At 46.5% G+C, this 23,860-nt stretch overlaps 1 protein-coding gene across 1 annotated transcript in view; it reads left to right on the top strand.

The window, feature by feature from the left end:
- The first annotated feature begins 437 nt into the window (after nt 1-437).
- The window catches only part of Ext1 (exostosin glycosyltransferase 1), a 276,453-nt gene continuing 253,030 nt past the window's right edge, over nt 438-23,860 (top strand). The window contains exon 1 of the mRNA XM_075961024.1: nt 438-2,062. Coding sequence (XP_075817139.1) covers nt 1,101-2,062 — 962 coding nt within the window. The 5' untranslated portion in view covers nt 438-1,100. The remainder of the gene's footprint in view (nt 2,063-23,860) is intronic.

Consider the following 23,860-nt stretch of genomic DNA (forward strand, 5'->3'; position numbering starts at 1 on the left):
GCTGGCTGCCGGGCGTGTCCCCACCCTTCCTCCCGCGCCTGTAGGGCCAGCCTGGTCCAGGTCGCATTCGGAGCCGAAGGCCAGCGGTGGGCGACGCCCGGCCAGGCTCGCGCTCCGCCCGTCGCTCGTGCACTCCGGGGTCCCCCGCGCCAGCGCCGCGCCGGCGCCTCTGCCGGCCGTCGGGGGTTATGAATGGGCGCAGCGGAAGCCCCGCCCCACCCGGACGTGACGCCCGGCCAATGGCAGCACGGGCTGCGTGGATGGATGAGGTCAGCGCTGTCGTGTCGGGAATGGAATGTGTAAGTGTAACATTCAGAACCGGGTAACATTCGGCGACCCATCGCGGCGGTCGGCAGCGCTAGCGCGGGGCCTGCGAAGCGCCGCTCGGGGCCGGCACTGCCCGCGGGGAGGACGCGCCGCCGCCGCCGCCGCCCGGCGTCGCCTCGTGCAGCAGCCGGCCGGGCCGCCGCGCGCCCGGGGAGCCGGCCCCGTGAGCGCAGGAGTAAACACCGGCGGAGTGTGGGAGCCGCTGCAGAAGGGAATAAAGAGACATGCAGGGATTTGTGAGGTTACGGCGCCCCAGCTGCAGGATGCACTAGCCGGCTGAAGCCGGGGCGGGTTGACTTGTTGGAACCGTAGTGCTCTGCACGGGAGTGTGGATGAGTTGAAGTTGCTTTCCCCGGGCTCGTTCTCCACGCCGCCGAGAGGAATCCAAGCGGCGAGGCAGGCACTTCGTCTTGCCATTGATTGGGTATCGGGAGCGTTTTCTTCACCGTTCTCTTTCTTTTTCCTCCGTCTTGTTGCATGCAAGAAAATTACAGTCCGCTGCTCGCCCGCCCTGGGTGCGAGACCTTCTGCCCGGCTCTCTCCCGTGCATTGTGCAGCCCAAAGATGAAAGACCGAAGGGGAGAAAGTTAAAGAAATCGCCCACATGCGCTGGATCAGTCCACGGCTTGGGGAAAGGCATCCAGAGAAGGTGGGAGCGGAGAGTTTGAAGTCTTTACAGGCGGGAAGATGGCGGACTGGAGCTGAAAGTGTTGATTGGGAAACTTGGGTGATTCTTGTGTTTATTTACAATCCTCTTGACCCAGGCAGGACACATGCAGGCCAAAAAACGCTATTTCATTCTGCTCTCAGCTGGCTCTTGTCTCGCCCTTTTGTTTTATTTTGGAGGCGTGCAGTTTAGGGCATCGAGGAGCCACAGCCGGAGAGAAGAGCACAGTGGTCGGAATGGCTTGCACCAGCCCAGTCCGGATCATTTCTGGCCCCGCTTCCCGGACGCTCTGCGCCCCTTCTTTCCTTGGGATCAATTGGAAAACGAGGATTCCAGCGTGCACATTTCCCCCCGGCAGAAGCGAGACGCCAACTCGAGCATCTACAAAGGCAAGAAGTGCCGCATGGAGTCCTGCTTCGATTTCACCCTTTGCAAGAAAAACGGCTTCAAAGTCTACGTCTACCCGCAGCAGAAAGGGGAGAAAATCGCCGAAAGTTACCAAAACATTCTAGCGGCCATCGAGGGCTCCAGGTTCTACACCTCGGACCCCAGCCAGGCGTGCCTCTTTGTCCTGAGTCTGGATACTTTAGACAGAGACCAGTTATCACCTCAGTATGTGCACAATTTGAGATCCAAAGTGCAGAGTCTCCACTTGTGGAACAATGGTAGGAATCATTTAATTTTTAATTTATATTCTGGCACTTGGCCTGACTACACCGAGGACGTGGGGTTTGACATCGGCCAGGCGATGCTGGCCAAAGCCAGCATCAGTACTGAAAACTTCCGACCCAACTTTGATGTTTCTATTCCCCTCTTTTCTAAGGATCATCCCAGGACAGGAGGGGAGAGGGGTTTTTTGAAATTTAACACCATCCCTCCTCTCAGGAAGTACATGCTGGTATTCAAGGGGAAGAGGTACCTGACAGGGATAGGGTCAGACACCAGGAATGCCTTATATCACGTCCATAACGGGGAGGACGTCTTGCTCCTCACCACCTGCAAGCACGGCAAAGACTGGCAAAAGCACAAGGATTCTCGCTGTGACAGAGACAACACGGAGTACGAGAAGTAAGTAAGGGCTGCAGCCCTTCGAGGCTCAGCTCGGGGCCCTGGATGCCGGAGTCCAGGTGTGAGGTGGGGGATGCCGGAGTCCAGGTGTGAGGTGGGGGATGCCGGGTGGAGACGGAGAAGCCCTCAGATCTCTTCTTCCAAGCAGCTTGGTTCCAGCGTGGGGGCCAAGTTTGAGCTTCTTAGGCAAACTCGACAGTCAAGTAGGTGAAGGTGTCTCGCCGATACTTTGAAAACCATTCAGGACCGGGTGTCTTCCGTGCATTACCGGGTTCTAATCCAAGTTTGGAAACTGCGCTTCACTGAGGGGTATTAGAGAATGTTTGTGAGGTGTCTGGAAACCCGGAGAGACTGATTCTTTCCAGGTCCACAGACACTCGGCCCTATGCTGTTTGTGTTCCTCATGAACATGGGTACCTGTTCTCCGTGGAGTTCGCCAGCCTTTAATTTTCATCTTTCTTTTCCCCCTAAGCTTTAGATTCTTGCTAGCTGCAGGAATATTTAAATTTTAGCCGCCCAACTTGTGACTGCTTCTTACTCCGTCCACAGCATTGTTATTTATTAAAGGTAGACTGTAAGTTGGCTGAGGCCAGTGGCTTTGAATGTATTCATTCATTCATTCATTCATTCATTCATTCATTCATTCATTCCCTCACTCTTTTGGACAAGTCCTGGCTTCTTTGGAGAAACTTTAAAATCTGGGCCTCAGGCCCTCTGCAGTAAACTACCCTTGCTAATTTAGATTTCCCTTTCTTCTTTGTCTTTATCTATTTGCATATAAATGTAGACTGTTACTCTTTGAATGGGCTTGAGATGCCTCCTTAGCCTCGGTGGAGAGGAGAGTTTTGTCTAGTTGCTAAGTAACTGAGTTGGTTACTTTGTAGCCCCTTTCAGTCTTCCTTTTCCTGGTCTTTAACAGTAGCTGACACACAGGATTGCGGGTCAAAGTTAGAATCCACACATCTGCTTTAAACCGAGGCTAGCAGGTCAGTTTCCTGATAGCTGAGGTCAGTGGCCCAGACTCTCGCTTGTGTCTGGCTGGGAAAGTCAGTGAGCTCCTACCGTGCATTTCCACTTTACGCCAGTTAAAAATCAGAGCAGCCTTGTGCTACCCAGGGAAGGAAGGGGGAACCTCTCAGCTGAGTACAACAGGAACTGGCAGAGGTTGGCCGACTGTGCAATTGATTCATGAAATGCAGAATAGGGGAAATGCTTCCCAAACCTGATTGGATCAGGAAGGAACTGGGTGGGAAAGGGGCCCTGAAATGAAAGGTTTGATTGTGTCCACAGATTTCCTCAGACTCTCTGGTCTTCGTGGAAGTGATTGCAAGGGAAATTAAAGTCCTCCCAAATTTGATCATAGAGAATGAGGGAGGAAGTACCAAGTACTTGGGTTCTGCTTCTGAACCCCTAGGACCTTCTCCAGTTCAAGCATAGGAAAAGCTGAGGCTAGGATCAATTGTGAATCCATATTTTCCTCTTACACAGGGAAGTTATGTGTGAATATTGAGTGTTGTGACTGAGTGAATCCTTCCCCCCCCCCAAAAAAAAATACTCTTCAACTGTGGTCCGAAAGAAATTGCTTTGTTTAAAGGACATCCACTTTGATATCTTCCGGGGGTGCTTGTAAGAAAACAGCGCCTTCTAGGAATTTCTTTGGCTGGTATGTGGTAAAGTAACTTGATAAGGTGAGCCTGATCTTTTGATGTCTTCTAAAGAAATCTCACCCCATTTTATAGAAAGATCAGGATGTTCTTCATTCTGGGAGAGCATGGGAGCTTGCACGGTAGGCAACTGCGCGTGCGTTTGGGAAATATCCTGAGTCCTGGACCTCCAGTCATATCTGCCTTGTGGTCTTTTCGCCACAGCCAATATTCAGTCTTTACACTTTCTGTGGGAAGCCTACATTCGTTTTCTAGAGAGCAGGGGTGAAGAAAGGGGTGGCTGGCTGGCTTCCTTGCAACTTTGTTTTGCTTGTTTAATGTGATTGATTTTCCACCTTTCTGAGATTGGGCCAAAAAAAAAAAAGTCTGACGTTTTCCACCTTTGTCTTGATTTATGTTGAAAGAGCACCTGGGTCAGGGCCTCACGATCATCTCTTTGGACATGTGGCATTTAGATAGAAAACAAGTTTGCTTTTTCTTCGGAGCGGGGTTTTCCTTGGTTTTATGTTCACTTTTACACTTTTTCCAGCCCTGGTTTTGCTTAATAGGATGGATTAGGAGTGCAGAGCCCTTGCACTCACCAGCCTGGAGTTCCTAAAGTTTTAATTCCTTGCCCATCTTGGAGTTGTTACTTGCAAGTGTCATCGGGTTTCGCTTTTGACTTTGGAATACACAGGGATGAAACCCGAACTCAGAAACCTGGAAGCAAGGTGTCACAGAGCAGACACACGACACACCTATGCTACACTCTGAAAGCAATAAAAACGATGGGTGTGATCCTTACCCTGGGGCCTGCAGAACTCCTCAGCCCCACTGAGGCTGATCACACCAGGCCTTTGAAGAGCAGGAGATACTGATGTCAGGTCTGTGGAAGTGATCCTTGAGGGTTTGGGTTCTTGCGTGGAATCAACTCTTGAGTTGGTTTCTACTCAGGGTTTAGGCTGTTTTCAGGGTGCTCCAAGTATTCACTTAATAACAAATTGGAAAGACAGGATCAATTTTCATCTACTTCTCGTCTTCATTAGCAAGTGCCTATGAAAAGGTTTCAACTTAATTTGCTTCTGCGGGAAGTCTTGTACAAGTTTGCTTTGGACACCGGATCTGATAATTAGATTGGAAATTTGCGGTACCTTGATCGTGTTAGGCTGGTAGAACGTGAGCAGATGCTTCAACCCCACACATGTTACTTGCTTTTAGTGATAGTGTATGATGCTGTAGGTTTAAAGTCAGGTGGGTGAGGATTCCTGTCCCACTCATGATTTTGTGAAAACTCACACATTGGTCACACCAGCATAGAGCAGCTCTATCGGGTGAATGGAAATGTTATCCCAGAGAAAAAAAATTAGTTCCTGTGAACTTTGACCCAGCTTTCCAAGATTATATTAAAAATCCATTTTTTTAAAATGATGTACATATCTTTTTTACCAGTTACATATCGTTTTAGTTTTTTGAGACAGGGTTTCTCTGTGTAGTCCTGTCTGTCCTGGAACTTGTTCTGTAGACCAGGCTGGCCTTGAACTCAGGGATCCACTGTCTCTGCCTCCTTAGTGAGGGGATCAGTACAAACCCCGCCACACCCTGCATTAAGTCACACATCCTGACAGCCACTGAAACAAGTTCCTGATGGAATTTGGTGATCTGGAGTGAAGCCTTGGAGCAATGCTCTCCATCCTAATCCTTTTTGGCTTCTTAGGCATCCTTACTACGTCTCAGCATGAAGGTCACAGTTCAGATCCCCTTGAAGGTCATTATTCTGGAACTTCAATTTTGGTTATCCCAAACAGAAGGAAGAGACGGTAATGAGAGGTGGCGTCTACTTTTGACGCCCCCATGATTGTTTCCAAGCAGCTTTTGTGAGAACAGTCAAGACTATGTAGATCTTTGGACCCTTTTCTGTGTTCCCTATTGGACCCTTTTCTGTGTTCCCTAAAGCTGTACTCCACTAGTATTTAAAAAACAAAAAACATTTCAGTGCAAGTGTGTGCACGTGTCCATATGGAGGCCAGTGCTCTTCTTTTGGTGAGTTCTGAGAATCGAACGCACATCCTTAGGCTTGGAGACAAGTGCCCTTCCCCACCGAGACATCTCATCAGCTGCAGCCTTGTCATATTTAAGGTGTCCTTAGGCTTCTAGCATTCTCAGTTCTTAGGAGTAGGAAATAGAGGATGGCAAATTTTAGGGACCAGTCGGAACTCTTGACGGCTGTCAGGAGTAGTTCTAGGATGGCTTTTGGGATCTTTCATTAGTTAGCGCTCTTCTGTTTCTAATTGCAAACCCTTTGGAAATTCTCAGCCCCCAGGACATCTGACCTGGTGCTGGTGGTTGGTGCTCCTGCAATTTGATGAAAACATTCCAAAGGGCCTGGCAGGCAGCAAAAAAAGAAAAAAAAAGTCATATCCAGTTTATGCTATAGCTTAAAGAGCTGGTGCTCCTCTTTAAAAGGATATCTTCAGAGTCTTGCTGTGGGGTTCATATTTCTTTTTATTTGTTAATTAAGGTGGGTGTGTCCCAGGAAGTGCTTAGCTTAACTAGTTCTTTTTTTTAAATATTTTACTTTATTGCGGCTCTCTATATGGGTTGAAGAATTTAGGGGAACAGATCGAATTGACCAAACAAGTTGAATGAAGACGCCGTGGTAGAGGAAGGGAAATGTGCTTGAGACAGGTCCTAACACAGAAGGGCTTTTCTCTTTTTGGCTCCCTTATCCTAAAGTGGCTTGACAGACTCTTGGAGCAAGTTCCTGATGGCCCAGGCCTAACTCTTTGCTAAATGCTTTCCTCCTTGGAAGTGAGAGGCAGGAGCTGCGTGTCCCAGACTTCAAATGTCCAATATTAGCACCTTTCTCCCCACAGTTGTGTGATGGCACAAAAGTGTTTCTCAGATAAGCTACAGATTAGAAAAAAGCCGACAGGCATGTTTCTGACAGTGAAGCTGTACCCCTTCCCCCAGGTTCCCTCCCCTCTCTGAACCCATTTTTGCAGAGACCACCTGAAAGTCTGCTTCACAAAGAATTAAGGTTGGGGGTGGGGGGTGCTATCACTCCTTGGAGGGATATTTGCATTTTGTTTGAGTGCTGAATAAGGAGTCTCTGAATGGTATCTCTTACCTGAGCTATGGGCCTAAAAGATTGCACTACAATTCGTGACAAACTGCTAAGGTTTGACCATGTCCTCCTGAGAGGAGGCCACCTTTGTTCCTCTTGACACCGGTTGGGCGGCACAGAATTGACAAAAGGAGACACCATACATTCCGGTGGTTACGGTTTAACCTCATATCCTGGAGGATCTGCTGTCGCAGACCAGGGTTCTAGAAAACTCTCTCAGTGACTTTGTCTTATCAAAGGTTTCGGTGGGTAGGACCTGGCTGCCTGGCTCACAACCACCTTGCAGCAGATCTTGTTAGTGCATATACCAGTGTGTAAGCTGAAGCCGGGGTGCCTACGGAGCTTGTCCAAGGCTTCCTAGCTCCTCAGTGGCAGAACTTGGGTTGTAGCCCAGGCCTTCTGGCTCCCCACTCTCTGCTTCCTCACCATGGCCTGCTCCTGCTTCCTGACACTCAGCCGGCAACAGAGTGTGTGAGGTCAGGTGAAGTGGTCACTGGAGCCTGCAGTCTTCAGGCATCTACGTGGGAACACCTCTTGGATTGAATGTTGCAACTAATGGTTTTCACTTCACATCTCTTCTACATTGGTCAGCTTCGAACTTGCTGCCCGCCTTCCAAGCTGGAAGTGTGCTTATTACTTAACTTCGCCTTTCTGAACTCATTGAAACTGTTCAGCAAGTGAATTGTGTATCCATTTCACACATGAGAATGTAGGGTGTAGAGGGGAGGAAAGCAAGCACGGGATTGCATCGAATGAACTAATGATCCTGTAACCAGGGGCTTTAGATCCCAGAGCCTACATACTCTCAGTCCTTCAAAATGGTGGCGCCCTGGAGAATGAAATATTCACCCGTTAGTTAGCAAGAGAGCCAGGCGCGTGTCTGTCTGACGTTCCTCTTCTTGCTTTGCGCATGCTTTCCAAGGAATGGATCAGCTTGCACGTGTGGGAGAAGGAACTCGGTTTTGACACTGAAACTTTGAACTCCTAGAAGGGAAGCCTTTGTCAAAGTGACCTTTGCTCTCACTGAAAAGTCCCCTGCCAGCTTGGGATGGACCCCCCTGGGATGGGGACTGGTGTGATAGTTGTCCCAGGTAGATGTGTGACCCAATAGTCTAGAAAGACCCACTGGGAGATACAGCTTTCTGACCCAGGGCGCCTTCTGCTCTAGAAGAGCGGTGATTCTCAACCCAGCCCATGAGTCATGACCCCTTTGTGGGGGTTCAAACAACCCTTTCACAGTCCTCACCTAAGACCATCGGAAAACACAGATATTTATGTTATGATTCATAATGATAGCAAAATTACAGCTATGAAGTAGCAAGGCAAATAGTTTTATGGTTGTGGGGGGAGTCACCACAACATGAGGAACTGTATTAAAGGGTTGCAGCCTTAGGAAGGTTGAGAGCCAGTGGTCTGGAGCAAAACTGTTGCTTGGCTGAGGTGCTGCTCAGGAGTAGAGCCTGGTGGTCGAGCTCATGTTAGCAATCCCAGGCACACATAATTCAGGTAACACTTTTTTTTTTTTTTTAACACAAATGGCACTGTGGCTCAGTGGACACGAAGACTTGAGTCTGGATTACTAGTACGCTTGTCAAAAGCCAGCTATTCATGGTTATAATTTCAGTACTGGAGAGTTGGAGACCGGAGGATGTTTAATGCTTCCTGGACACCCAGTCTGGTTTAGTTGGTAAGCTTCAGGGTCAGAAAATAAGGTGACGTGATTGAACCAGGAACCCCATAATGGCACTGACCTCTGCCCTCCAAATGGCTTGTACACATGACTGCTGCACGCATGCACACACACATAAGCACATGCGCCATACAAGCCGTGTAACAGCTTTTTGTGAGAAATGGCGATGGTACAGAATACAGCAAAGCGACATTATGGTTCATTTCTTACCCCGTCGTGAGAGCTAGGCCACGTTAAAGTTTGACTTAGCCACCTAACTTTCTATTTGTATTGTTTTATCTCTGCCTAGCCTAGCACTTTGTCCAGCTATGTGAATTATTTAGTCAGTGGTAAATAAATCTTAACTTCATTGTTTGCCCGAGCTGCCCACGAGCTGCAGCTGGGGCAGCTGCTTTGGTGAGCACACCTCCCAGCCTTCCACAGGCTGCTCTGTCTGCTTCGGAAAGTTGAAATCAGGTCTAAGTGTGCTTTTGGACTTTTTCCCTTCCCATAATTTAAGAGCATTCTACTGTCCTACCAACACGACTTTGAAAGTGAGATTTTTGAAAGCACATTTTTTTTGCCTTTAATTCATGTTATAATTTAACCTTTTATATTTTCTCAGTTGGGAGGACGAATTTCACCAGAGTGCCTGCTTCCTGACCAACAATCTCTTTTTCAAAAACAACAGAGGACTCATGTGCCCATCCCCCCCCTCATCCCTCTAGGATGTTTTTAAGGTGAGGGTGAGTACCCAGTTAGGGAAGTAGCCAGTCATTAAATGACAGCTTAGATAAACATTGTAGGTGGTAATTGGTCCTGCAGGGGGTCTTTGAAGCTCCCAGCTCTTTTCCCTTTGAAGTTTTGTTTTGGCTCCAGCCAAAAACCTCTCTGGTCTCTTTACAGTGCTGGCAGCCCTCAACTTCTCTCAGCAAACACAATGCTAGCTTTCTGGGGGAATCTCAGGGTCTATTGACCTTAGTTGGGGAAGATACCTTTCTTCTAGCATCTTGTATCAGTCGCGACCTTTGCTTCTATTTTCCCTTTGATTGTAGACTCCATGATTCATGGGGAGTGAATTTGGGCAGGTTCTTCACCTCTGGACAGCCAAGTAAGGAATCTTAAACCTAATCGCATTGTTTTAAGTGTCTTTAAAACCACACACACATGCATGCGTGCACGCACACACACACATACACACACAGAGTCAACAGTTTATGTTCTTATTTTCAAGCCTTTTTTATTTTTTAGTAATGTCACTCCTTTCAATAGCTTGAGATATTTGAAGCAATGCATACTTCCATTTTCCTTTGTACCTTTTTGTCTTATATGAAGCCTTAGAAAGCAGAGCTTGGGATTCCGAGCCAGGGAATAACTGACTCACAGGGTTCCAGGACTAGGTTTTTAACCTCTTAGCCTCGGTTGTGGTATCTGGAAACAGAGATTAGATTACCAGCCTTGCAGGGTCATGAAGAAGATCAAAAGAGCTGGAGCGTATGTGAATGTACCTTGTAAATGCTAATATGTGCTCTAGGGTGGTGGTGTTATTAAAACCATCTTCCCGTCATGGTCTAAGCAACTATATAGTGGCTCAGTTAGTTAGGAAACTAACTGCGCCCCTGAAGTAACTCTGCTCTTCTCTTCCCTGAAACCGAATTCCCAGGTAATTGGTGCTCTGGTGTTCAGTCATTCCTCTGTGGAATGTCAAAAGAACTGACGTGGGGGGGGTCTTCAGGCTAGACACCTCTACCCTGGCAGCTGGCAGCGGGGAGAGGGTGGCCTCAGGGGTAGTCCAGTATTTCCTTGATCCCAGGTTCCCTTCTTCGAGAATGCAGGTTATTCCTCTTGCATCTGCCATTACCAGCCAAGGATGACACATGGAGAGCCACCTTGTGTGAATGGAACTGGGCCATTAGCCGTCTCCTTGAGCTGGCTCAGCAGGTTCTTAGGCTGCAGTGACAAGCACAAAATCTCTCAGGCCACTGTAAGTCACAGGATTTGTTTTAAGGCGACATGAGACAGAAACTAAACTGAAACCACTAAGTTCCTGGGATCCAACACTGTATACGTGAACAGGGAGCTTTGTTCCTGCCCGGGCCAGCTTTTCTGTTTCTCGGAGTCTGCCAGCCGCCACTAGTTAGCCTTTTCTCAAAGGTGTCTGTTGTCCGGGTCTGGCGGGAAACCAAGGCTGGTTGACTTTTCCAGGGATCGTCACTCTTGCAGGGAGGAGTCATGTTAGGCCATGACTTGGGTGTGGTAGAGACCTGAGCCGTGGAGGGGTCTCCCTATCACACCTCCACTGTTGACTGAACAGTCTCTATTTTGCAAATGGAGTGTTTTTGTTTGTTTGTTTTTGCAAAGATTATTTAACAAGTAGGTGATTGCAAAAGGCAATTATAAATGAACCTCCCTGGGCTGGGGACCAAAATGATAATTCCCCAGGTAGTTGTGTGATCCAATAATATTGGGAGATTCTGCTTCTGGGACACAGGACACCAGTCGCTCGCAAGGCCTTAGGCTCTAGAATAGGTGGACATCCTTTTGCAAAGCACATCTTGAAGTCGTTTCCTGGAACAGGGCGCTGTGGTTAGGGGAAGTTAGTGTGGCAGGGACTATCGAAGCCATATCCTGTTGGCACTTGTGTATCGGAACCCAGCAGATGGGAACGGCCACACTTGGACTGTGTGTTGGTAAGTGGGTTGCATCTTGCTGAGCTCTAAGCAGGAAAGTACCATTTGTTCAACTGAAGAAACAGAGGCAGAGAACCTTTAAGTTGACCTACATTGACCTACATAAGAGCGCGCAGAGACTATGCAAATGCAGGGCTTCTGATTTCCAGGCCTGTGCGCTCCACCATAGTAACCTTGGTGCTTTTGCATGCATAGTCCTCTCTCCAGCCACAGGACCACACTGTCACCAGTTGTCAGGTTTGATTGACGGGTCCCCACCCATCACTTGGGTTTTCACCTAGAATTGATTTCACCAAGTTTAGAGAGAAAATTCTAACCAGTTTGGAAGTCGGATTGCCCAGATATAATGATTTGAAGCAGTAAATCTAAAGACAAGAGTTGGATTCTTGCAAATTGATCTGGGAAGATGGGACAGCCGACAAGACAGACATAAGAAAGTAGGCCTGTGGGCCACAACACTCGGGAGCAGTTGCCGGGCAGTGTATGAGTAGCTGGCCCGGTGTGTGTTCAAGAGTGCCCTCCACACTGCACAGCAGTGGCTGTGCTTCTGAGTCCTGGGTAGTAAGTACCTTGCTTGTCACCCGGTAGAGTGTAGGCAAATATTTGATGAGCTATACTGTAGTTTAGTGCTGCCCCAAGGCATCATTTGTGTGTACTCTTCTTTAGTAAAGTGGGAAAATGGTGCATTTTTATCCCTTGCTTCAGCATATGGGCGATATAAAAATATTTGGGTGCTCTTAAGACTAAGCTGTCCCTTTGAAAACATGTCCATCAGGCTAACCTTAGCATAATGTTGCCTGCATGCCCAGGCTACTAAGTGACTGGGCATGAGGAATTGAGATGCAGGGAAAGATGGTGCCCGGGAGGGGATGAGGAGACCTCGCATTGTCCCTGGTAGGTATGCCGAGGTACACAACAGCCACCCCCTTAGCAATAAGAACCAATGAGTGGAAAGGCAGAATGGATTCCACCACGCACCCTGTGTGCATTCCAGCGCCCTGAGAGCTCATGAAACCGTCTGTGGTGTTGCTGGTGTAAAACAGGATCGCAGCACTGCCTTCTGTGAACATGCCCCAGGGCTCCTCACAGGGAGGTGATACCTTATGGCTGCTGGTCCAGCTGTGCCTGCCTCCTCAACTTTATCCATCCTCAAGTGAGAGCCTCACCCCTCTTCCTACATCCTTTTCCAGCAGCTTCCTGCTCTTTCTCACTTCCGGAGTCACATCTTGGACCCCTCCTGGTCTGTGCTTTCTTAGAACATTTCATGGTTACTCTAACTTTGGATTTCCGCTTATTTAACTCTTTGTTTCTCTCTTTCCAGTATATTGCCCGTATGCCGAAGGCAGGAGCCATGGATCCATTAATGTTTTATTTTTAATTTGGTTTAGTTATTGCAATCGGTGTCCACAAAACAGCCTTTGCTGCCTATCAGATGCATATACACTAGCTATTCAGCGGTGACATGCATCCTGCCCTCTGATATCATGCAAATGGTATCCCATGTTAGAAGATGCCAGGCTCCTTGAAGAAGAGCAAGGTCATGGAAAGTACAGTGGCCCCACGATGTGGTTGGATGTCCTTGGAGCTTCTGAGAACAGGTCTTGGCTCCAGACTCCCTAGCGATGAAGTTCTGGGTTTGTGAAAACACGCGTCAGCCAGCGTTTTGGAAGCCCAGTGAAAGTAAGACTAAGAGGGCTGGAGAGATGGCTCAGAGGTTAAGAGCACTGGCTGCTCTTCCGGAGGTCCTGAGTTCAAGTCCCAGCAACCACATGGTGGCTCACAGCCATCTGTAATGAGATCTGGCGCCTGGGCATACATCGAGGCAGAATGTTGTATACATAATAAATAAATCTTAAAAAAAAGTAAGACTAAGAGATGCTTTTGGGGTTTTCTACTATGGAGGGAAGAAAGTCTCCCTGGACACATGGCTGGGGACTTGCCCACCGTAGTTCTGGGAAAGCCCTGGTGGGGTTCCGAGGACAACCTCAGGTGCCTGTCTGCTCTGTTCAAGGCAGTGTCTCATTGCTGCTTGTTGCGTTGAACCTCAGCCTTGCAGGCTCCTAAGCACCTAGTGAGTCTCCTGTCTCTAACCCCATCTCGCTGTAGGAGAACTGTTATTAGAGACATCAGTTATGAGGTCTGTCCTTTTTATTTGTGTTCTGGAGATATGAATGCAAGTCCTCATGCTTGCATGGCAAACACTGAACCCACCCAGCCATCTCCCTAGCCCTGGCTGCATCATCAAAATTGGTCATTTTTATTGAACCACCTGGAGTGTGGCCACTGTTGACCGTAGATTCCAAGCATGAGGTCTGTTAGGCCTCACTCTCTTTGATTTATAGGACAGGCTTTCCAGTCTCTCCTGCAAGTTCATTTTGTTCTTTTGGTGATTTACCTGGTTTCCTTTTTGTTTTCAAATAGGAAATTCCTTCCAGTATTTTTTGAGAGGTACTTTGTCCTTGTTCCTTTTTAAAAAACAACTCTGTGCTGGTGTGAGAAGTAGCTGAATCAAATGCAAATAAACCAAGAGGGTTTGCTGTACACAAACCCAAGAGGACTAAATGAAAAAGTACCAGGGTCCACTTTTATCATTTAATTTTAATAGTCTCCAGCTACTAACTCCCTGCCTTCAATTTTTTTTAAAAGAATAAACTATTATAAAAAACCTTACAAATAGATAAAAACATCTTAACCCAAATGAACTAGACCCAAAGTCTATACAACTCAAGAACTCATTACAGTTTGAAATGGCCTTCGAAATGGAAGCTGTGGAATTTCACACTAAATTTGAGCCTTTCCGTATAAGGTGTGTGTCCTGTAGCTGTCTGCCACACAAGCTAAACAGGCCACTCAGTATTAGAACTGGAGCGAAAAGCATCTGTCTGTCCGCTGGCGCAACCTGTATCCGGCTCCACATTCGGGCCTTCCTCACTCCTGTCATGCTGTCATGCTTCCTTGCTGTCATGCTTCATGTTACTCTGTACCCATACGCACATGGCTCCATCCTGACATGGGAAAGCCAGCAGTTATGTATTTCTGAGATTTCCTCTGTCCCCCAGAGGTTGGAGGAATAAAAATTTTGGTGTTCTTTTTTTTTTTCTTCTCCCTTTCATCTGAGCTCTGTTAACTGGTACTTGAAGCGTTGCTGCTAAGCACACAGCAACATGGTACTTAATAAAGCTATCAGGCTTCTAATGAATTCATGTGGAGATTTTTCATTCAATTAAAAAGCAAAGGGAGGGGGTGAGCGGAAGGTGTACTGTTATTTCTCCTGCTGGCTTTTATTTCCTGCCTTTAGAATCTGCCGTGGCTCCCGAGGGCCTGCACTAGGCATGTCGCATGGCAATGCTGGGGGTGTCTAGCTTGGATGATCCGCTGCGGCGCAGTGACTCGATTCTTAGTAGGTCTTAAACGTTGACTTGTATTTGCTGACGATCATATGACACTTGATTAAGTATGAATTATGTTTTTCTGTTCCTCCAAAGGTTGGTAATATTATTTTCCAAAATTATGGCTAGCTCTGAATATCCAAAGTAATTGGAAAATCCAATCAGCGGGGAATCTGACACCAAAATGCTTTTGCTTTGCTGAGAGGCAGAGAAATTTGTGTGCAAAAACACTGCTTCTTATGTGCTACAGGCGTATTTAAAATTCACATTAAAAAAGCTACCTTGAAACAGAGTGTTTTATGATTTTTGAGTATGGTGCAATGTAGCAAACCTTTAAATGCAGAGCGGTGGTCTTTTATTGATTCAAGGAGTAGAAATGTACAAATTTCTTTATATTTGGATTGTAGAGTTATAGTACATTTCTTTTAAATGAGCAGTAGTTTATGTTAAGATAAAATTTGACTACCTCAGCGTTTAGTACAGGTAAAAGATTCCAGTAGTATTTTAATGAATTTATTTTATGTGTTGCCGTGTCTAAGGAGAAACCCAAGTAAGGATAATAGAGGGCAGAAAGGATTAAGTGTCAAAATAAATGATAGGCTTCAGTAAAGATAAGGGAAGAAGTCATTACCTGTAAGTCAAAGAAGCGGGAGTCGGAGAGGAGAAGCGAACGTGAGGAGTGTTGCCAGGGTGGCATTTCTTCAGGTGGCTCTCCGTTTCTTTCCTCTAGAGTTTCCGTAAGCTCCCTGGTGACTAGGGGTGTCAGGTCTGCACACAGTATCTGTCTGTCTGTATCTGGAAGTGTGTTTGTGTGTGTGTATGTGTGGGCGACACCTGTGTTCGGTTTTCTCTAAGCCGTTGGGGTCAGGCAGTCTCCTTTAGAGAGGTGAACAGTGAGATTACAGAAGCAGATGGGCAGGGTTGAATCACGCCTCTAATCCCAGCACTCAGGTGGTGGAGGCAGGAGGATCTGAAGTTTAGGGTCATCCTAGGCTAAAAGAACCACAACTGTTAATCCAACCCCTCACCCCGTTCTCCCGGGGGGGGGGGGGTCAGAGACCTGTTCTTCCTATGTCGTGAAAGTCTTGTGCGGTGTAGGTGAGCAAACAGAGGACCAGGGAGGTTGGGCAGCTTGCTCAGCATGTCGGCAGTAAAGGAGCACTCATTTTTCAACTTGGAGCTCAGAGGCACATGCAAGCGATGTGTGCAGGCTCTGGAGACAGCGGTTTGAGTTCCAGTGGGGTCTCTGTCACCATCTGTGAGGTGTAGGGCAGCCTCTCTGTTTGTGCGTCTTCACTTTTGAGATGGGATGGTGATAGTTTCCACATCTTAGGGTTGTGGCGAGGGGTGACTAGGTAAGGATACACGCCCCATGCTTAGACCAGGTCTTGGCGCATGGTAAACACTCGGTGAGAAGCCCCAGCCCCTGCCATTCTTCACCTGCCTCAATAAGACCCCATGAGACTCAGGATTACAGACTCACCGTGTGTGCGCATCGTTCTTTTAATTCATTTCTTTCATTTGACCTGTCTGTGTACAGCTCATTACAGTTGTAGTGTGCAAGGTGATATGGTAGCCCGCCAGTCGTGGAGAAACTCCTGGTGGCTTGGCAAGTGCCCAGAATTCCAACCACCTGTCGGAACCATTGCCGAAACACAGAAGATTTTTTTTTCCCGCAGTGGCTCAGCCAAGCACGCCAATCATCAGTATGATATTGTGTCTTAAAAAAAACAAAAACAACAACAACAACAACAACAAAAAACAAGCTTCTTTTATGGAAGTATTTGGTTTCTCATCAGTCCTGTGATACCAAATCAGTGCATGGGCCTCATTCCTGCTTCTTGCAAAACCATCAAAATGTGATGGCAGACATGACGGTGAAATCCCCCTGAAGTGGCTCTCAAGTGAGAGATCCCATCCTGCCGGGGTATTAGCAAACCAGAAAACCTTGCGCTTTGAACAATTTGCGTGTTTATTAATGAGCAGCGACACTTCCTTTAGGATGGTGTCACTCTCCAGCGGCAGGACCAAGACCTTGTGCTGTTTCTGCGTGTTAGATTTAAGCAGTGCGCACCAGTCCTTGGCGATGAACTTGCAACTGCAGCCATGGTGAAGTCAGGGAGGAGATTTTTAGACTGGGTTCAGGGAGGAGATTTTTAGACTGGGTTTTGAAGATCTGGGTGCACTCCGACACCCTGGAGCCCCACTTTTCTTTCTCTCCCCTGGGGACACGAGCACACTGTCAGCACTTTAATGTGATTCCTATTGGAGCCCACATTAAAGAAGTTTTTGCTGTTATTGGGTCAGCTGTGTGCCGTGGAACCTTACCGTATCCAGAATGGGGGTAGGGTGGGAACTGTGTTGGGATGGGATTGTATTCTTATTTCAGCTGGACGCTCGTGTGCTGTGTAGCTGGCATATGCTTTGTGAGGAGTGACTGGTGAGTGGTTCCCCATGTGTAAGAAAGGTATCTTTTTGCCGTCACCCCAAATTTGATACTGCTTGGGAAAGGCAGGGTGTGTGTTTTATAGTGAGATATATATATATATATATATATATATATATATATATATATATATATAATGGTAATTTGGGAACAGCATTTTGTATAAGGAGCATATAGCCCAATCAATATCTTTTTATTTTTTTCCCCATCTCTGAGGATATCACAAGGGTGATGTTGGCATTTTTTTTTTAACACCCCACTATGTAGCTCTGGCTGGCCTGGATCTCTCTAAAGACCAGGCTTGCCTCTCACTCACAGAGATCCACCTGCCTCTGTTTTTTAAGAGCTGGGATTAAAGTTGTAAAGCGCCGAGCCTGGCTTGTTGTTCTGCATTGAAAATAAAAACTCAAGAACCGGGGGTTGGAGAGAGGGCTCAGTGGTTAAGAGCACTGCCTGCTCTTCCAAAGGTCCTGAGTTCAATTCCCAGCAACCACATGGTGGCTCACAACCACCTGTAATGAGGTCTGGTGCCCTCTTCTGGCCTGCAGACATACACACAGACAGAATATTGTATACATACCAAATAAATAAATATTTAAAAAAACCCCAAAAACTCAAGAACCATGCTCTCCAAAAGACTTGTTTGGAGAGAGGGTTCTCCCTTTCTTTCCTGTGATGGCTCTTATCTTTTTTTTCCACTTCCCTTCTCTCTCTCCCCTTCCTTCTTCCCCCCTTTTCTCTCTTCTCTTTCTCTTTTGGTGTGTTTATATGATTGTATAGTGTATTTGGGGGGTGTTTGTGGGAGTGTATGGTTATATGGGGTACGCACGCTGGCACCCCTTGGTTCATTGTCCAGAATAGTACTGTAGGGTGTGTTCTATCGCACTCTCTTAATCCTTTAAGACAGGATGTCTCAGCAGGGTGGTGGTGGTTCACGCCTTTAATTCCTGCACTCAGGAGGCAGGCAGAACTCTGTGAGTCCAAGACCAACCTTTTCTACAGAGTGAGATCCAGGATAGCCAGAGCTACACAGTGCAATCCTGTCTCAAAAAACAAACCTGAAAGACAGGGTATCTCTCTGAGTTCCAAGCTCACTGGTTAGCTAGGCTGGCTAGCCATTGAGCTTCTGGGATCCACTTGTCCCTGCCCCTCATTGTTGGGGTCATGTTTAATCATGCCTAAACCATGGTATGGGTGCTGTGTGTTTGAATTCAAGTCTTCTTGCAGCCTTGTCCTGTTCTCTTGATGTCTTTTCAAATTAGAAATGGCCTTTCTTCTAGTAAGCTGACTTAGAGAGACAAGGAGCAGTGTTATAAAATGCCACATTGTATTTCCAGTAAACGCTTTTCATTAGATGAGGTACAATAATTAGAATTTTTGGACTTATCTCTAAAAGTAGAAAACTCTTTATTTTTGGAACTCGTAGGCAAGATGGCCTGGGCACTTTATCAGTGTGTTCTATTCAGGACATGGCTTAAGGGCTATCATTTGAAGCCTGTCATTTCAGGCCCCCTTGGGGGTGTAAAAATGGCCTAGTGATTTTTGAGATAGCAGAACACAAGTCAGCAGGCCGTTTGGCTTGGGCTTCAGCCGGGCCTTCCTTGCTAATCACCGCCTTCGTTTAGCGAAGCTTCTATTAAATGTTTCTTTGTCCGCATGGAGCAGGTGAGATGGTAATCTTGGAGGGAAGTTCCAACATACGTGGAGGGGCTTCTAAGTTCCCTCGCTTTAATTCTCCTATCCTTCATAATTTCAGGGATACATCAAGCATGCAGGCTTTCTGGGTTCTCCTGTGTCATTAAGGCCCGGTGAATTCTGGGGTTTAGACTGACAGCTAAGAGCTCATTCTTTGTTTTGGGACCATACATCTTTCTACTCTGAATTGTAATTTCTTTTTAAAAAAAGTTTTTATCTTCCCAGACTCCTGCACCTTCGTGGGGGATGTTGGTTCATTCTTAGGGTTCCAGAGGCTCCCTCCCTCCCAGTGTGTTAGTGTGCCTGATGGGTGCTTAGCAAGGGTTATTACATTTGACTAGAGGTGTCTGTATGTGCATGCGTACATGTGTGTGCCTTTGTACCTGTGTGTGCCTGTGTGTGTGCCTCTCTCTTTTTCTCTGTGTATGTATGTGTGTGTGTACACGCACGTATGCATGCATGCACGTGTATGCATGCATGCTGTGTGCCTATGCGGGGTGGGGTGGAGCCGGTTGTGGGGTTGGGTGGGGATTGAACTTCAGGTCTCCTTGATGAGTGCTCCACTGCTGAACTCTGTTTTGCCTGTAGTCATTTTTTTTTAAGTGCAGAAGTTCCAGAATCAAAACAAATGACAAGAATATGTCCAGTTCTGGGCTTTAGAACAATGTCTTTAAAGAGAGTTGGAGAGATGGCTCAGTGGCTGAGAAAACTTGTTGCTCTTGCTTAGGACCTGGGTTTAATTTCCAGCACTCAGGTGGCAGCTCCCAAGCATCTCTAACTGCGGTTCTAGAGGATGCAAAGTCCTCTTTTGACCTCTGCTGGCACCAAACACACATGGAGTACCATGCATGCATATAGACAAAATATATATATATACATGTAAAATGAGAGAAAGAGAAAAGAGGGAGAGGAGAGGAGAGAGCACTTGTTACCTTTCCAGAGGACCTGGGTTTGATTGCTAGCACCCACAGGCAGCTCCTAGCTGTCTATCACTGCAGTTCTGGGGGACTTTGGTGGCAGCGGCAGCGGGGGGGGGGGGGGGGGGGATCGTATCTGACATCCTCTTCTGGTCTCCACAGGTACCAGACATGCATGTAATGAACAACATACATTCAGGCAAAACAAACTTGCACACACATTTTTTTAGACTTAAAAAAATATTGAAGATATTTTTGGTTTATGTCTTTTCCAATTTGCGAGGAAGCCAGCCCTCCCTGGCTTCTGATAAAAAACATGTACTGAAGAGACCTTCTCTCCCCCCTCCACCATTTGCCCCAAATAGATTTTATCACCAGGTTATTTGGATACTTTCTGCTCTGCTCTTTAAGCTGATCATAGTTTCCAATGTCAGCGCCATGAGAACAGGGGTGGTGTTTATTTGTTTTTTGTTTGTTTCCCTGGTACTTAGCCTATCTAGAATCCCAAAGAAATATTTGTTAAACGAGTATCTTTGGTCACGGTGGCCTGTTAGTGAAGAAAGGAAGGTTTTGGAGCAGATAGGTGTAACTCGATATATATTTTTAAATAAACAATCTAAGGGATGTTGAATAAGAAAAGTAAATTTAGAAGAGATTATTTTTTTCTCCCTTGAGGTTCAAGATAATAGGAATAAAATTAGAGATGTATCAAAATGAGATGATGATCTGCAGGTTGAAAATAGCTTCAGTCTTTGTTATTCTGGTGACAAGCAGAACTACTTCTGGTCCGCAGAATACGGCATTATTAGTATTAAAATGGGAACTGCACTGTGTTGTCTGGGATGGGCAACTCGTTCTTGATCAGGTGCAGATGCTAGTGCATCGAAACTGACTTCCTTTTAAGGAGCAGGCTGAGGGATGCTTGTCCTGTGTGTGTGTGTGTGTGTGTTTTAATGTCAGCTTGACATAAGCTGGGATCATTTGCTAAGAGGGAAATTCAACTGGGAAAATGCCTCCTTAAAACATGCTCTTCTGCAGGACTGCGGGTCATTTTTTTGACTGATGCCTGGTGTGGAGGGGTCCAGCTCTCTGGGGCAGTTCTGTCTGTGTGCAGTCGATCCTGGGATATAAACTGAGGAAGCCAGGAGGAACAAACCAGTAAGCGATATTCCTCCGTGATCTCTGAGTTCCTGCCTCAGGGTTCCTGCCTTGATTTCCTTTAGAGATGGACTATGATTTGTATGTGAGAAAGTTTAAGTAAGCCGAACAAAGCCTTTTCTCCCCAGGTTGCTTTTTGGTTGTGGTTTTTATCACATCAATAGAAAAATCCATGGAGTTCTGGCAGCACCACCGCAGAAGAGCCCTTGCTCATTCCTTTGGTGCTTTGGCTCCTCTCAGACCAACACTGGCCAAGAGAACCACATGCTGTGCTCAGCCAAGATCTGTGGGACTTTGCCCTCGCAGCCCCAGCCGTCCATGGAGGCTCACAGATAGAATTCTGTGCTGTCATCTCCTGGGACCTGGGTTCCAATGCCCAGGAACCAGTCTCAGCTTCCACCTACTCCTTAGGCCACTTCATTTTTTTTTTCACACGAGTGATGTGGGAGTATCATATATCAATCTGTTGATTTCATCGGCTAAGCAATAAAGGAACTGCCTCGGCCCATTTCATTGGTTAGAAGATAGGTGGGAGGAGTAGACAGAACAGAATGCCAGGAGGAAGAGGAAGTGAGGTCAGACTCCACAGCTCTGCTCTCCGGAGCAGACACCTCAGAGAGAGACGCCATGCTACCTGCTCCAGGGAAGACGCACGCTATGAAGCTCCAACCCAGGATGGACTTAGGCTAGAATCTTCCCGGTAAGCGCACCTAGGGGCTCTACACAGATGATTAGAAATGGGCTAGTCCAGGTGTGAGAATTAGTCTAGAAGAGAATGGGCCAAGCAGTGTTTAAAAGAATACAGTGTCTGTGTAATTATTTCGGGGCATAAGCTAGCCGGGGCAGGCGGCTGGGGTTTTGGGGATAGCCCCGCCGCCGCTCATATTACTACAAATGGCGCCCCACGTGATGGACTAAACCCACTTAAAAAACCTGAGAAGGCTTAAAAATAATGGAGAGAGAGTTTAACACAGATTTTTGCTGTTTGTTGGTGGCGTGCTGTAGAGAGATTTCCTGATTCGGCAACAGCAGCAGAAAAAAAGCTGCGTTATTTTAAAGTGTGGCTTCCTGGGGCTTTGCCACCAGTGCAAACTCTGGCTTTATGTTTGTGTTCCCGCTTGGGATTGGAAGGAGAGTGCTCTGAGACCTTGACGATGACTCAGAGCTCCCCGCCTGCTCCTGGGCAAAAGGCAGAATCAGGCTTAGGCAGGCGGAAGAGCATGGCGGATTCCTGCTGCCATACAGGGATGTGTTTTCAGACTGCGCAGTGCTCTGCGTGTCAGATTTGGATGTAACTTGGATGAAAAGAATTTCTGTGCTGCACGCTCAGTCTCAGAATTAAAGTGCTGAGTGCCGCTCCTACCTGGTAGCCCCAGAGCTAGCACAAAATGGTACGTCCTCCATTTTGAAATTTTCCTGACTCAGCTTCAGCTGCAAATCCCTGAAGCTCATTAAGAGGTCCTGCCTCGAAACACTTAAATGGTGTTGACGAAAAGCTGAATGCATGCTTTTCGGTTTTCAGCCGTAGCAGGAAAAAGCTGCGCCATTTAAAAATGCCGGCTTTCTGGGCCATCCTGCCAGGCAAACTCTGACTGTTTGAGGCAGGAGGGCCGGCTACCGAGAGAGGACTTGAGTGTTGTCTGTTGTAGCTTGTTGGCTGGCAGGGACCTTGAAATGCTATAAACATGGCTACAGCCAATACCTCAGCCTTGAGGCTGGAAAGCTAAGAAATGGACTGGATCTAGCTAGCAAAGCCACGCCTTTAGTCCTACTGATATTGCTTGGTAAATTAAAGCCTCATGTGGTCAGAAAAAGAGAGATATACAATAAAGAGAGAGATTCAAAGACAAAGAAAATTTCTAAATGGTTTACTGTATGTTAAAAATATATGCAAGCTAAAAGTTGAAGTTCTTAAAGCAAAAAACAAAATAAGGAAGAGAGTTGTTGTGTGTCTTAGTACACACCTTTAATCCCAACACTTGGGAGGCAGAGGGAGATAGACCTCTGTGACTTCAAGGTGTGGTAGCACACGCCTTTAATCCCAGTGCCTAGAAGGCAGAGACGAACAGATCTCTGTGAGTTCAAGGTGTAGTAGCAAACACCTTTAATCCCAATGCCTGGAAGGTAGAGACGGGGATCTCTGAGAGTTCAAAGACAGCCTGGTTTTCAGATATACGCTCAAAAAGCAAAAAGTTAACCTAGGAATGTCACAGCTTAGATTCTTAAGCGCCTAGTGATTTAAAGGTGCAAATCAAAAGTGCTCCTGGATAGTAAAAAATTGCAGATTCACAATAGGACAGATTCAGACCACTAAACGAGTCACACTGTTGGATGAATGTACGTAGGCTTGGGAGAGAGAAGAAAAAGAATATAGAGAATAAAGTTAATGTTAAAAAAAAAAGGTAAAGTCTTTAAAGAGACAGAGTACAGATAGTTAAGAGATTAAAAGAAATAAAGAAATATAAGCCGCGTAAAGATGGAAAATTCACAGAGAGTCTGGATTATGTACATTGTGTTTTCTTTAAAATTTTTGACTGTGAAGGAGCTAAGTACAGAGAGACATTTCATTACATGGGCTGCCAAGCTAAACCAGAATGGATATAAGGGTATTACGATTTCAGAATTTGGGTCTAAGGATATGATGCTTTGGAGAGAGTCTTCTTTTGTTTTCACAGAGGATGAGACCCTGTTCATTTCTTCTATTCCGATTTGGTATGATGGCCCACGTCCTCCTGAAGGGTTGCTGTGAACATCTTCAGAAAATTGCTTTGCTCAACTGCCAACTGAGATGAAACTAGCACACAGGTTATACCAAGAAAGACCTAATTAACGACGCCCCCATTCAGCAGGAAGCAGTTTGGAGAGAAAAACTGCGCCCATGTTCCCAAATATGGTTTATAAACGTTCTTTTACATTTAAAGGGGGATATGATATAGACATGAATAATTTGCATTAGTATAGATTTTGCTTTATTGATAGAGATTTACGGTCAATTTTGTTATATGTATAAATGTTTCTGATGTAACTTTTACTTGATAACTGTTTTGTTATATGTAATTTTGCTATG

This window comes from Microtus pennsylvanicus, chromosome 2 (assembly GCF_037038515.1).
Source record: "Microtus pennsylvanicus isolate mMicPen1 chromosome 2, mMicPen1.hap1, whole genome shotgun sequence".
Lineage (NCBI taxonomy): Eukaryota > Metazoa > Chordata > Mammalia > Rodentia > Cricetidae > Microtus > Microtus pennsylvanicus.